General features: G+C 41.2%; 1 protein-coding gene across 2 annotated transcripts in view; it reads right to left on the reverse strand.

Moving 5' to 3' along the window:
- The window catches only part of ADCY8 (adenylate cyclase 8), a 177361-nt gene that overhangs the window by 45971 nt on the left and 118552 nt on the right, over positions 1 to 12838 (reverse strand). Inside the window, exons 8-9 of one of the 2 annotated variants that reach the window (XM_034763626.1) lie at positions 7789 to 7986; positions 745 to 845 (exon numbers count right to left, since the gene is read on the reverse strand). In XM_034763626.1, coding sequence (XP_034619517.1) covers positions 745 to 845; positions 7789 to 7986 — 299 coding nt within the window. The remainder of the gene's footprint in view (positions 1 to 744; positions 846 to 7788; positions 7987 to 12838) is intronic. The other variant, XM_034763627.1, reaches the window with a different exon arrangement.

Consider the following 12838-nt stretch of genomic DNA (forward strand, 5'->3'; position numbering starts at 1 on the left):
ACAAGAAAAAAAAAACATACATTAATATTTCCAAACTTTTCTTAGGAACTTTAGAATCAAGTTGCTTGATTTATGTTACATAAATGAAGGAAATTCTAGAAATAGTATCATCCTGGGTAAGGCCAGTGTTTTCCGTGAAATTGCTGCTATTGCCATGTTTTCTTCTGAAATGACACTTCATTTCCAGACTTACTCTGAACTTCCAGAATCGCTGTTCAGAGGGTGGGCGGGGCACACAGGGTCACATCCCTTGCCCCTGATTTCTGCCCGGTGACACCAGACTCACCCTGAGGGCACAGGGCAGAGGCTGGCTATTGAGACTTGCTGATATCTTCTCCTCGTCTCACAGAGGCCTGAGCTCAGCAAAACTGTGGCGGAGTTTCCCCTGGGCGGGCAGAGGACTTGGTAGGGGGGTGCCGGGCTCCCTTGCCATGCTGCAGAGTGGATGGCACTCGTATCTGCTCTCGAAAGCATCCACCTTGCTTCTACCCTGCTCACCTCCCCTGCACAGCTGGCTCTAGCCCTCAGTGCCCCACATTTTTGTGCTGTAAAGTATTATATATTGCTCATGTTTGTCGATACATGTATTTTTGCATTAATATCCTGCATTTCCAAAATTTCTGAAACTATACAGCTTTGAAAATCCAAACTTATTCTGTTTTCATTGTTGGAAAACACTGGCCCTAATCCTGTGCTTTCCCCGTAATGCCTTTTAGAATTGTAATGAGGTCTCTTTGTATTTACCTTGTAGAAGGAAGTAAACTTTGGATTGCGGTGATAAATACAAGGACAATGAATGCACACACCAAGTTTGATTTGAACACTTCATCCCTCATTTGAGAATACTGGAATAAAAAATAAAGAAGAATGAATTAACGTTCGGCTCACGTGTCAGTTTTGTAAAGAGTGACATTCGTTGACGTTTCTGGGAAATTAAAAAGAGGATCGGGTACATTAATCAGCATATTGTGGTGGTGTTTTTAAAAAAGAAAGAAAATCATCATGTCATGAATGAGCCAATAAATCCCTCTCACAATGGCAGCAAACCCCAACCCTTTTGCTTTCTAATAAAAAGTGTTTTTACATGGTTGCCTTTTTGTCTAAATTCCATGCATTAAAAAGCAAAAGATAGGGAGAGGACACAGGCACCAGGGGGATGAATATGATGCAAAATACCTAGGTGTAGCTAGAAAAAACATAGTACTGACAGGGCAGTCCAAGCAGTAAATTCAGATCTAGATCTCTAATACCACACAATTCGGCAGTGTTTGGATACAAAGTTTTAATTGGGGACTCTTATTAAAAAGAAATGGAAGACGTGCACCAAAGTCAACAGGGGCTGCACACATAAAGTTACACATGTGCGTAAGTGTTTGCAGGATCAAGGTCATGATGTTTTCCTTTTAAAATACTCAACTTTCAGCAGCAGTGAGCCCCTCCCCTCCGCTCACTGCCCCTGCTTATTCTGACTTCTCCAAAACATGGCAAGAGACCACTTTGTGATGGGAAGGGATCACAGAGTGTAATGTAAAGGTCAGTCTATATGTTTATATCTAGGGCCCTACCAAATTCAGGTTCATGTTGGTCAATTTCACTGTCATGGGATTTTAAAAATCGTAAATGTCATGATTTCAGCTATTTAAATCTGAAATTCCACAGTGTTGTAATTGTAAGGATCCTGACCCAAAAAGAAGTTGTGTGTGTGGGAGGCGGGGAGGGATCACAAGGTTATTGTAGGGGTGATTGTGGAACTGCTACCCTTACTTCTGCGCTGCTGCTGGTGGTGGTGCTGCCTTCAGAGCTGGGCAGCTGGAGAGCGGTGGCTGCTGGCTGGGATCCCAGCTCCGAAGGCAGAGCCGTAGCCAGCAGCAGCACAGAAGTAAGGAGGGCCTGGTATGATATTGCCACCTTTGCTTCTGCGCTGGTGCCTGCAGAGCTGAGCCCTCAGTCAACAGCCGCTGCTCTCCAGCCACCCAGCTCTGAAGGCAGCAGCGCAGAAGTAAGGGTAGCAGGGTATGGTATTGCCACCCCTACTTCTGTGCTGCTGCTGGTGGGGTGCTGCCTTCAGAGCTGGGCGCCTGGCCAATAGCTGCTGCTCTCCGGTTGCCCAGCTCTGAAAGCAGCGCAGAAGTAAAGGTGGCAATACCATGACCCCCCTAAAATAACCTTGCAACCCCCTCTGCAACTCCCTTTTGGGTCAGGACCTCCAATTTGAGAAACGCCGGTCTCCCCCATGAAATCTATTTAGTATAGGGTAAAAGCACACAAAAGACCAGATTTCATGGGAGGGGGAGAACAGATTTCACGGTCTGTGATGCATTTTTCATGGCCGTGAATTTGGTAGGGCTCTATTCTTTAAATCTGTAATTTCCCCTTCACATGGCTCCCCCACTTCACCAAACCCACACATATCCTACTCTTAGAAGAATAAATTGTGCATGAAATTTGTGAACGGTGCTGGGTGATAATATGGACAACCATTAATGCTACTTTTGTAATGTATGTGTCACTTGGGGTAGCATTACGCCTTTTCCCAGGAGCCTAACAGAATATGGCCTGAACTCTGTATTACATTTATCCTGTTCTCCTTTCAAATAGTGATAGTCAATATTCCAAATAACACACAGATAACATAGAAACTTATGAACATGAGCATTCACTCTGCCTCTGCAGAAAGTGGGGATATTATTTTGCCAACAGCCCAACTTTTATACTGAAGACGCCTTGAGTTGCAAAGATGCCATATACTACCTGAGTCACTGCCACATACATTCGTTAGAGTTGTCTCCACATACTACCTGAGTCACTGAGCTATCAGCAGCAATGACATAACGGCAGTACTACAGAAAACTGGCAGGTTAAATTCAGCTGCTCTTTGTAAACACAAAACGTGTCTCCTCTCAAATATAAAGCCCCATTTTCTTTCTAGTAACATGTGAAATACCAAGTTCCACACTCCTGAGTCAGGTAAAACTATCACTGGAGAAAGAAAGGGGTTTTGCCTGCCTCAGCTGTATAGGACTGGGCCTATGCACTGCACAAAATTACCAAGGAAAGGTAATTTCGACTTTTTACAATTTATTATGAAATGAAAATGATTGGTTAGGGAAATTATAGAGAATTACTTTACTGCAGCACAACTACAGCATTTCCTGCTGTGTTTAAATTGATGTTGAAAGGATAAAGGCGTATGTGGCATAATTGTGTCTCGAGAAGGACCTGTTAACATTTCTAGGGCAGCACTGAGACCAATGGAAAAACATTGCACTTCAGTAGCAATTTCCATTTTCTGAGTGTTTCGAAGTCATTCAGGGCTGGACTGAGCCTCGAGGCTCATCCATCTCCAGGAGGAATGCCAGGAAGTCACTGTGACTTAGAGAGGCACAATTCTTCCCCAGCTCCCATCCGGCACTGTGCGTATGTAGCATAGCCCCCCCCCCCCCCCCGCCCAAACAGCTCTGCTCATTCCCCGCCCCTTTCTGCCCACTTGCTCGCAACATCCAATCCCTTTCCTTCTGCATGCCTAGAGCGGTGGTCCGGGCAGGGACTGTGCAGCCACAAATGGCAGTGGGCACTCCACCATTCACGGCTGCAGAGAACCAGGGCATGAGCTGGCCTTAATTAATATTAGTGATGAGGATGTTTATTATCATTAGCCTGTAGAGGCCACAATGGAGTATCAGGCGCCACTGTGCGAGGCTTTGTACAAGCATGTAATGGAAGGACAGTCCCTGCCATTAAGAGCTCACAGCCTTCTGAGACGTTTTTGTAATTAGAACAGCCCGGCTTACACATTTTCCATGGGAACACTTTAAGATTGAAGTGTTACACTTCAGGGGGAGGGATAGCTCAGTGGTTTGAGCATTGGCCTGCTAAACCCAGCATTGTGTGTTCAGTCCTTGAGGGGGCCACTTAGGGATCTGGGGCAAAATCAGTACTTGGTCCTGCTAGTGAAGGCAGGGGGTTGGACTTGATGACTTTTCAGGGTCCCTTCCAGTTCTAGGAGATAGGATATCTCCACCCTAGGAACAACTTCCTCCTACATTCCCTTCCCAATGCAATGTAGTTCTCTGTAGGAATAACCCTTATGAGGAGAGGAATAACTCTGAGGCTAGGAATTCCCTTAGGGATACCTACATCTTTAGCAATGAGACTTTCTTGAGCACAATCTTCTCCCTGCTGAAAATTTCTCTGCAACACTCCCCTGATATATCTGCATGGGATTCATGGTAGTGGGAAGTTTCCAACTGACAAACAAGAAGTGCAGAGAAACACCTATTTAGAGGAGAATCATCCCAAGTAATAGCTGAGAACATTTGTGAGCCATTAGAAGGCTGTCAGCATCTTCCACAGTCTGATGCTAAAACTTCAAGGATTCTTTAGCCATGTCTCTTCTGCTTTTGCCCATTTGCCACTATCCTGTTTGTGAAAATAGCTTCTAGAGAAACTGGGAGTGAATTATAATGAAAGTCCAGTGAGATATCAAGCGCTAATAGGTGACATATGCATTAGCAATGACTGGTCCATTTGGTGAAATAATTTAAAAAACACACTATTTGGGATCTTGCACGAATCCCTCCTAACAGCAATGAATCCTGGTGGAGTTCACCGTGCATTTTATCTTTCCTTTCATGGTGATATCCTATTTTCTGACATAACTATGCTTGCCATCTCTGTGGAATCTACGTTCATGCAATAGCAGAGGAGAATAACAGAGGAACGGGGAATCTGCCACTGGAAGTAATCATAAAGGCCTAAACTGTTATAAATAGATAGGAATTATGCTACGTCACAACAAATTGTGCCACTTACACAAAGCAGGTGGATTCCTGAAATTGATGCTTTGCCTTTTGTGTCCTTTTTAACAAATCAAAGCTCCAAATTAATCCCTGCTGTGATTCCACTGACTGCAGTGATTTTATAATGGATGAGCGGAGATGCAATGTAAGTTCAATGCTCCATTTAAGACCCACTCAAACTACCGAAAATAAGCCTTCAATGGGACATAAGTGGTGCACAGTCCTATTGCCTATACAGTCGGAGTAATTTTTATATTTACTTGCTTGTCAATTGATCTGAATATAAGCCATTGACTCTCTGTCCAGAATGAACATGGCTAGCAAGTACGATGTTTTATTATTGACCCTGGGGTTAATGCTAGTGAATCTATTGTACACGTTTAATATATGTACTCTCCAGGGAGAAATGCATTGACAACAAAAGAGAGGGTTTATTAGGGAGAAGTCAGTGCTGTGTAAAAGCACGAGGCTGAATGTGAGGACACACAAGGTTTCAGAAAAAAGAAATTGGAAACATTTTGGAAAATATTTTATTTCTGAGCCGCTGCTGGCTTGTGGCAGCCACCGCACTGAACTGAAGGCAACAGGGAGCAAACTAAATCAATCAGGCATGGGGGAGCTGCAGAGTGAGAGAGGAAAGCCAATAAACCTGTGCCAGTTCATTTACTCAGAAGCACTGCGGAGAGCAACTAGAGGAGCTGATGTAGAAGGTCGTGGCAGACAGCAGAGAAGTGTTAAGACCTGGGGGGAAAGTCTGATTCTGGAGTGAAAGGCAAGGACTGGGGAGAATGAGAGCTTAGAGAGAAAATATTTTGAAATAGTCTTGTCGGACTCAAATTTTAACCTGATAAAACAAGAGGAAAACAATTAGTGTTAAATTATAGTATATAGACAATCTAGAAAATAATTAGGGGCTGCCTTTCTAGAAATGGTAGCTATTCTCTCTAGATATTATCTTGTATAACATCACTAACATCACCAGTGGTGCTAATTCTGCAATCATTGCACAGGGAAAACTGGGAGGAACAAATATTTCCTGCATGTCACTATAAGATAGTTCCACTATATTAGTAATCAAATGTACATGATGATTTGGCTTTCATGAACCTACTGGCCCCATGCATACTTACTAGATTTATTATTTTGAGTAGCACAATTGGTGCGCATGGCACTTTGCACACATGGATGACAAAGCAGTCCCAGGCCCTCAAGAACTCACTGTCTAGCTTGTGATGGCATGGTTAGATTACATCTTAGCAAGATGAATAGCTATGAGACCTCGGTTTTCCTCAGATTATTAGCTCTGAACAAACCAGATCAAATAAAATACTATCTCCGAATCTACTTCTACCCAATACTTGAAAAAAGCTGATTCAGAAAGTTGAAACTATTCCAGTTCACTTTTAAAAAAAGTTCTTAATTTTTTCATATTCTATGCCTGCTGGTTCTGCATGGGACTCGAAATGCTGTTATACAATGGTTATCATTAAAAAGTCATAATTTACCTACAGTTATGGCACTGTGCTCTCTGAGGTATCATACTGAGAGCAACAGGTGTTGCAGCCACTAACAGATGCTGACTTTTTAACAGACACCTTTCTGTCATTTAGATATCATTTAACACCTTGTTAATATTTGAAATCTGACCTATGAGATGTGATGGGTGGGTTTTTTCTTGCCCTGCTTAAACTGAATTTAAATTAGACCCCAAATTTTCCATCTGGAATTTTCCTGTCATTGCTAATTGTGGAGTCTGAGTTGGCAGGCAGGTTTAACAAAACAATGCTCCTAACATAGGACTTGATTCTGGAAAATCCCCATTTACTTTGGGCAAGATTGAGGCTTTGCTCGTATTGAGTAGTAGCTTCTTGAATAGTCCTCTTTTCTTCAGTGGGATATTTTGCAAAGTAATATACAATTCAATGACAGGAAGGGTTTCAGGAGGAGACGTTCCTACTTAATGAGAGCAAGGTCTGTCATCAGAGTATTGCCTGAGTCAGGAATGTGGGATCAGACTCAAATTGCTAGTAGATGTCTATGGGACAGACCCTAGCTGGTGTCAATTGTTATAATTCTATGGAGGTCAATGGAGCTATGTCAATTTACACCAGTTGAGGATCTGCCTACATGAGTTGAGCAAACGACCCTTGAGCTGTTGCTCAACAGATGTTAAAGCACTGATGGACAACAAGACTCTTCAAGCGTGCAATTTCCATGCTGTTTCTCTCCCTCCCCCTTCTCCAATTAGGCATATACTTGACCATAAGACTGTCTCTGCTGACACTGAGCACTTCGTTATCCTCTGGGTTGATGAAGTCAGTTGAAATCAATGAAAAGAGCCAACACGATTAGCTTGCAAGAAACACTGGACAAGCTCGCTTTTCCATTTCCACCCCCCCTTTCAAACTGCAATCTATATGTGCTTTTGAATGCAGACAAGACACAAGATTCAGGTGGGATCATACTGCAGCTCAGAAGGAACATGAGACATGAGAAAACAATAGTGATCCTTCAAAAGTAGAACATTTCTTTAATCTGGGGCCTAAAACAAAGATTTGACAGAGTGGTTTTGACTCAAAATAAAAAATAGCAATTGACTGGGATTTAGGGTGGGATTGTATCACCAAAAAGAGGGAACAGATCTCTATATTATCTCTCGTTTTTTTTTTTTTTTAAGGAGAAGCATCATTTTATTGATGTGCTTGCTCCCATTTTGTGCCAAAGCAGCCTGATTCGTAAAAGTAAGACTCATCGTCAAATTAAAAAGCTGGCAAACATCTTTCACTTTTCTTCAAAAGCAGCTCTTGCTCACTAGTAGGGACTTGACAGCTTTGGAACTGACTCATCAAGGAGTATAATGACCTTTGGTTCAATCATATCTTCTAAAAACAAAACAAAACAAAGCTAGAACCTAGAGCTGTTGTCTCTAATTCAGTGGACATTTAAAACAATTTGAATTGGAAAAAAGCAGCTATCAAGACCCAGCTACCTTATGCTCCAGGCTGGAGTCTTTAAACATCAGTGAGAAAGGCTTGATATGCTCTCTTCTCAATTTATCGCCACTCCGTAAGTCGATGGTGTGCTCTATTCGCTTGTTAATTTCCTCGGGCCCAGACTGGACATGCAAAGCTTGTGCAAGATGGTTTGGAAGCAGATTTATTGAATTTCTTGTTAGGGCAGCCAGAGTCTAGGGGAAAGCACATGCAAACAGAATAAACCTGCTGGTCCCCTTGGGTTAAAAATGCAATGTTTTAGATCATGTTGCATTGCAAACTGTAACAGCATTCCATGCAATTCATTCAATGAAACCTACAGAAGTTTAAAATAACGTCTGTTCCACTAAACACATACAGTATAGTAAGTGGCTGCTTTTGTATCATGTTTTGTAGGGGCTTTTATGTTTGTGGTTCCACTGAACTATATCACCGTTATAATGTTTCCAGATTTTGTTGCTGAATTATTTGTGAAATTCTTAGAGGATGGTGGAAGGAACCCACACCAACGTCTCGAAACAGGGAACTGAATTCAGTGGTCTGTCTTAGCAAATCAGAACAGAATTCACAGAAAATATGTAAAGGAGAAAATACAGTGAAGCTACTGGATGTGTATAGTCAGGGAACAGATAGTTTGGAGGGGAGGAGAAAGAAGGAGAAACTTCCCTGTCTGCCTCACCATGTGCCTGTTTATATACTTTCAAACAGACAGTGAGCTCTCTCTCTACATTGGCATGTTCCGACCAGCATATGTAGAACACAGTTATGCCATATTGGTTAACATAATTCATATACAGCACTTTTCATGGTAGTAACTGCAGTAGATTTTTTTTGTAGATCATTTTAATTGTACTTTTCCATCACCAATGACGCAAGTGATCTCTGTGAAGTTTCGAAAAGGACAGATGGTGGAGATACTAAGACTAGTGTTTAACTTTGAGAACAGATGTAGAATTTAATTCCATGAAGTGAGTAACTCAACCCAGTGTAGCAATTCATTATGTGAACCACAAGACAGCAGATTGAATGGGAAAACTTAAACATTATTGTCTGCTATATTCCCAATGTTTAGAGAAATGCTAATGAGTAGAAGGGATATAAACTCTCAAACGTTAAGGTACAAGACAACCTCTAATTATTAGGGGTTAGGAAGAATTTTCCTTGTGGGCAGGTTAATTCACAGCTGCCTGTTGCAGGGCTCCTCTTATGTATCTGGTACTGCCCACTGCAGCAGACAGGATACTAGTCTAGATGGACCAGTGGTTTGAACCTATAAGGAAATTTTTATTGATTAGGAGACTCCATGTAGATAATGGAATATGGAGTCTTTCCCTGGTTCAAATTCAGAGCATGGACAGAAACTATCTTAAGCTGCTACCTTCTGATGAATGCTGAGTGGCACATAAGAACATGCGAGTGGTTTTAGCCTAACTACCAATGGATAAATATCCACCATTACAAAATACAGCTGTAAGTGGCAACCATTTTTGAAGTCACGGTCGAGAGGCCAAGGATCAAATAATCCTGAATAGTAAATTGCTCTCTGACACTGCATAATTAGAAGAGAAACTTTAGAACACAGAAAGCCAAAAGAGCTTAACACACGATGGCTGAAATCCCTTCCCATATTGAAGTCGATGGGGATTTTGCTGTTGACTTCAATAGGGCTGGATTTCACCCTTTAAGTGTTTTGACAAGCCTTTTTACTTAGCCACAAAAAAGGCAGTACCACCAAATTTTTGAAAGGGAAATCAATTAAACATTACCATAAAAACTTTCAGACATATCTAAGTCCCCATCTTATCCTTGGTATGCAGGAGTTAAGATGTATGCATTAAGGACAGATTCCAGTGACTTCATTAGGAGTCTTTCTAAGACGTTTGCCAACAGATGCCATCCTGTAGAGTTATCACATTTATTTATTGTTCTAAGTCTAGGGAAAAACTAGTGTCCATAATATGAGTGTGGTTAACAGTTGGCAAATGTATTTTTTTTTTAAGGCAATGGTTCTGTCTGTCTGTCAGATGCACAAATATGCGTGCATGCAATGGTGTGCTCTAACGGTTTTATTGACCTGAGTTTGGGGATAGCCATCAGACTCAGGAGTTAGGCCAACCTCCCAAATGAACAGCACTGAAACCTTTATATCATGCAATGATGTATTCTATAAGATGATGATGATCAGCATTTATACTACAGTAGCACCCTAAGACTCCATTAGAATCAGGGAACCAGTGTATGAGGCTCTGCTCAAACACAGATGAAAATGTGTTACAAAAGAAACAACAACTTTAGAAATGTTTCAGAGAGATTTGAAATACTGCATGGGAACGATATTTCACTTCCCTCTTCCTGTAAAACCCACGCTCTTTTAATATCACGAGTCCAGCTGTACTAGGGTGACCAGACAGCAAGTGTGAAAAATCGGGACGGGGTGGGGGGTAATAGGAGCCTATATAAGAAAGAGACCCCAAAATCGAGACTGTCCCTATAAAATCATGACATCTGGTCACCCTAAGTTGTACTGAAGAGGAAAGTAATAATGAATACATTTTTAGAAAACTCTAAGAATGAGTTAAATGAGATCATCCATGCGGATATCACTAGCCCTTCCAGGGTGAGATGCAAGTGCTGTATATCCCATGGGAAAACAGGGCAATATCCCCTTTCTAATGGCACAAAGCTCCCATGTGTCGCCTTGCAGGATCACAGTATATCTAACCTTACCCCTGCAGTAGTCCAGGGTGAAATCCTAGCACTGTTAAAGTCATGGGAGTTTTGCCATTGATTTCAATGGAACCAGGATTTCATCCCATGGGGCAAATCAGCTGGAGTACATTATCATGACGATTTACATCAGCTGAGGATCTCTCTCTGGTGCCCATCCTGTACCTCAGACCAGTGTAATATTAAGGGAAAGGAGGAAACATTTTTCCAGTAGGTTGATTGGTTTAAAATAGGGGCTGTTTGATGTTGTCAAGAGATTTGGAATTATAAGTATGTCCCCAGGGAGGGTGTGTGTGTGTGGGAGGGGGTGGGGGGGAGGGTATTAGTAAGCAGAGAACTAGTGAGGCAGACCAAAAGCCATGAATAATGCAGTTCAGCACATGGCTTTCCAATTTTTCTCATGCCTATTATCGCCACCCAAGTGAACTTATTATAATTTGTATTTCACACAAAACTTTTCCAGTTTGACAGTACAATGCATTTCCCAGTGTTGTTTAATGCTTCAGCTGCGAATCCTTATCTCGTTGAAATCAACAGCAACATTTCCATTTACTTCATTGTGATTAGGTTTTGGGCCTTAGCATGTTAACCCCTTGCAATCATATTACTTCAAATGTTTGGGTTATTTGATCAAGATCAAGAGGCTTGTAGTTTGATATAAAACAGTTGCATAAGACAGGCCCATTACTTGCCAGTGATGCCTCTGGCATTTTTGCATAGACAGGGAATGCAGGTTTATGCCCAAATAATGTTGGAAGAAGTAATAGAATACTTCACACTAACCAAGGATTCCTTATTTATTTATTTTTTTTGTAACTGTAAAAATACAAGAAAAAACACTGAGTGAGTTTCAGGGGGTAGGTTTAAATCCTTTTGATTCAACGTATTCCAGCAGAACCATAATGCAGTACTAAATCTAATTACACTATTAGCTATATCCAATTAGCTTTGGAATTGGGATTGGTTTTGTTGTGTAAACAAAAAAGATCCTGAGTCAACTTAGTTATTTGGAATATAAAACTTGGCTAAGTGGAACCTTAGACAACTGCATACCCCCATGTGGTGCCAACAGAGTTTTGTTTTGCCTTCTCATTTATTAGCCAGAAGAAATGACACACTGGAAGACCTTAAGGGTTATGTTTTCACTATGATGCAATGCAAATGTAGGCAGGCTACTCATATTATCATTAGCTAAAAAAGATGGTGCATTCAAACTCCCATTCACTGAGCTGAACGTTTCCTTTTAGAACATGGGTTAATTGCTTGAGTCTTGTAGTGTATGACAAGACTCAGGTTCAAGTTCCACCATTAGATGAGCTCACATTGATGTCAGAGGGCAGAATCTGGACTTTAGAGTGAAAAGACCAAAAAGCGTGAGAGGGCAAAACCAGACATAAAATAAGATAAATTGAAAGCAGAGGGTGCAGAAATATATTGAAGTACAGGAAGCCAAGAGGTAAAATTTTAAAAAGTCAGTTTTCAAAATAAAAATACACACATTTTTGAAAAAATAGGAAGTAATGATTTTTTCCTATGGTCCATTTTGCCCATGTCATTATATATTCCTAGTCCAAGGGCCAGATTTACAAAGATATTGAAGCAGCTAAAGACGCTCTATGTCAAAGTCCTACAGAACTGCATAAGCATGAAACAGAATTTTATAGAAATTATTCTAAAAATAATAAAATTGAATAGAGAGCAATATCCTTTCTGTAAGTTTCTTTCTTACAGTTGAGTTGTATGGCAGGGATATGATTTTTTGTTAAACACAACAGGATGGTTTAAAATAACAAAAGACAGGTTTCCATTGTCTATTCAGTCCTGTAAGACTAGTTCATAGGGGCTCTTGGCATCAAAATAAGAGGTTGGCACTAGGAATTGAATCTAGGTCTCCTGCACTTTATGACCCCTGCCCTTTTATGTTTGACTCCTGGTCTTTACAACAGTTGTTCATACCACTCTAAAATCAATGGTATTCTTTATACACTGTTTATTAGATGCCTGCATTGGTAACAGTCACCAAAACAATCACTACAATATGTGCATACCCCACAAATCTGTCAGACTAGCATTTTTGTAATTGCATCCCATTTCTGTCAAATTTCTTCAGAGTAACATCAGGGGCCATATTCTGCCCTTGGTTACAACTTCTGTAAAGCACAGACAGAGAATCCAATCCCACCAACTATCCATATACCACAGGGGCTGGAGAATCTCTCTGCACTTTACAGAAGGGCCCAGCCATGCTAATACCTCCATTCCACTAGCTACATAGTCCAGGATATTGGACATGGACTGAATTTCATTATGGCCACACAC

This window comes from Trachemys scripta, chromosome 2, assembly GCF_013100865.1.
Source record: "Trachemys scripta elegans isolate TJP31775 chromosome 2, CAS_Tse_1.0, whole genome shotgun sequence".
Taxonomy (NCBI): Eukaryota; Metazoa; Chordata; order Testudines; family Emydidae; genus Trachemys; species Trachemys scripta.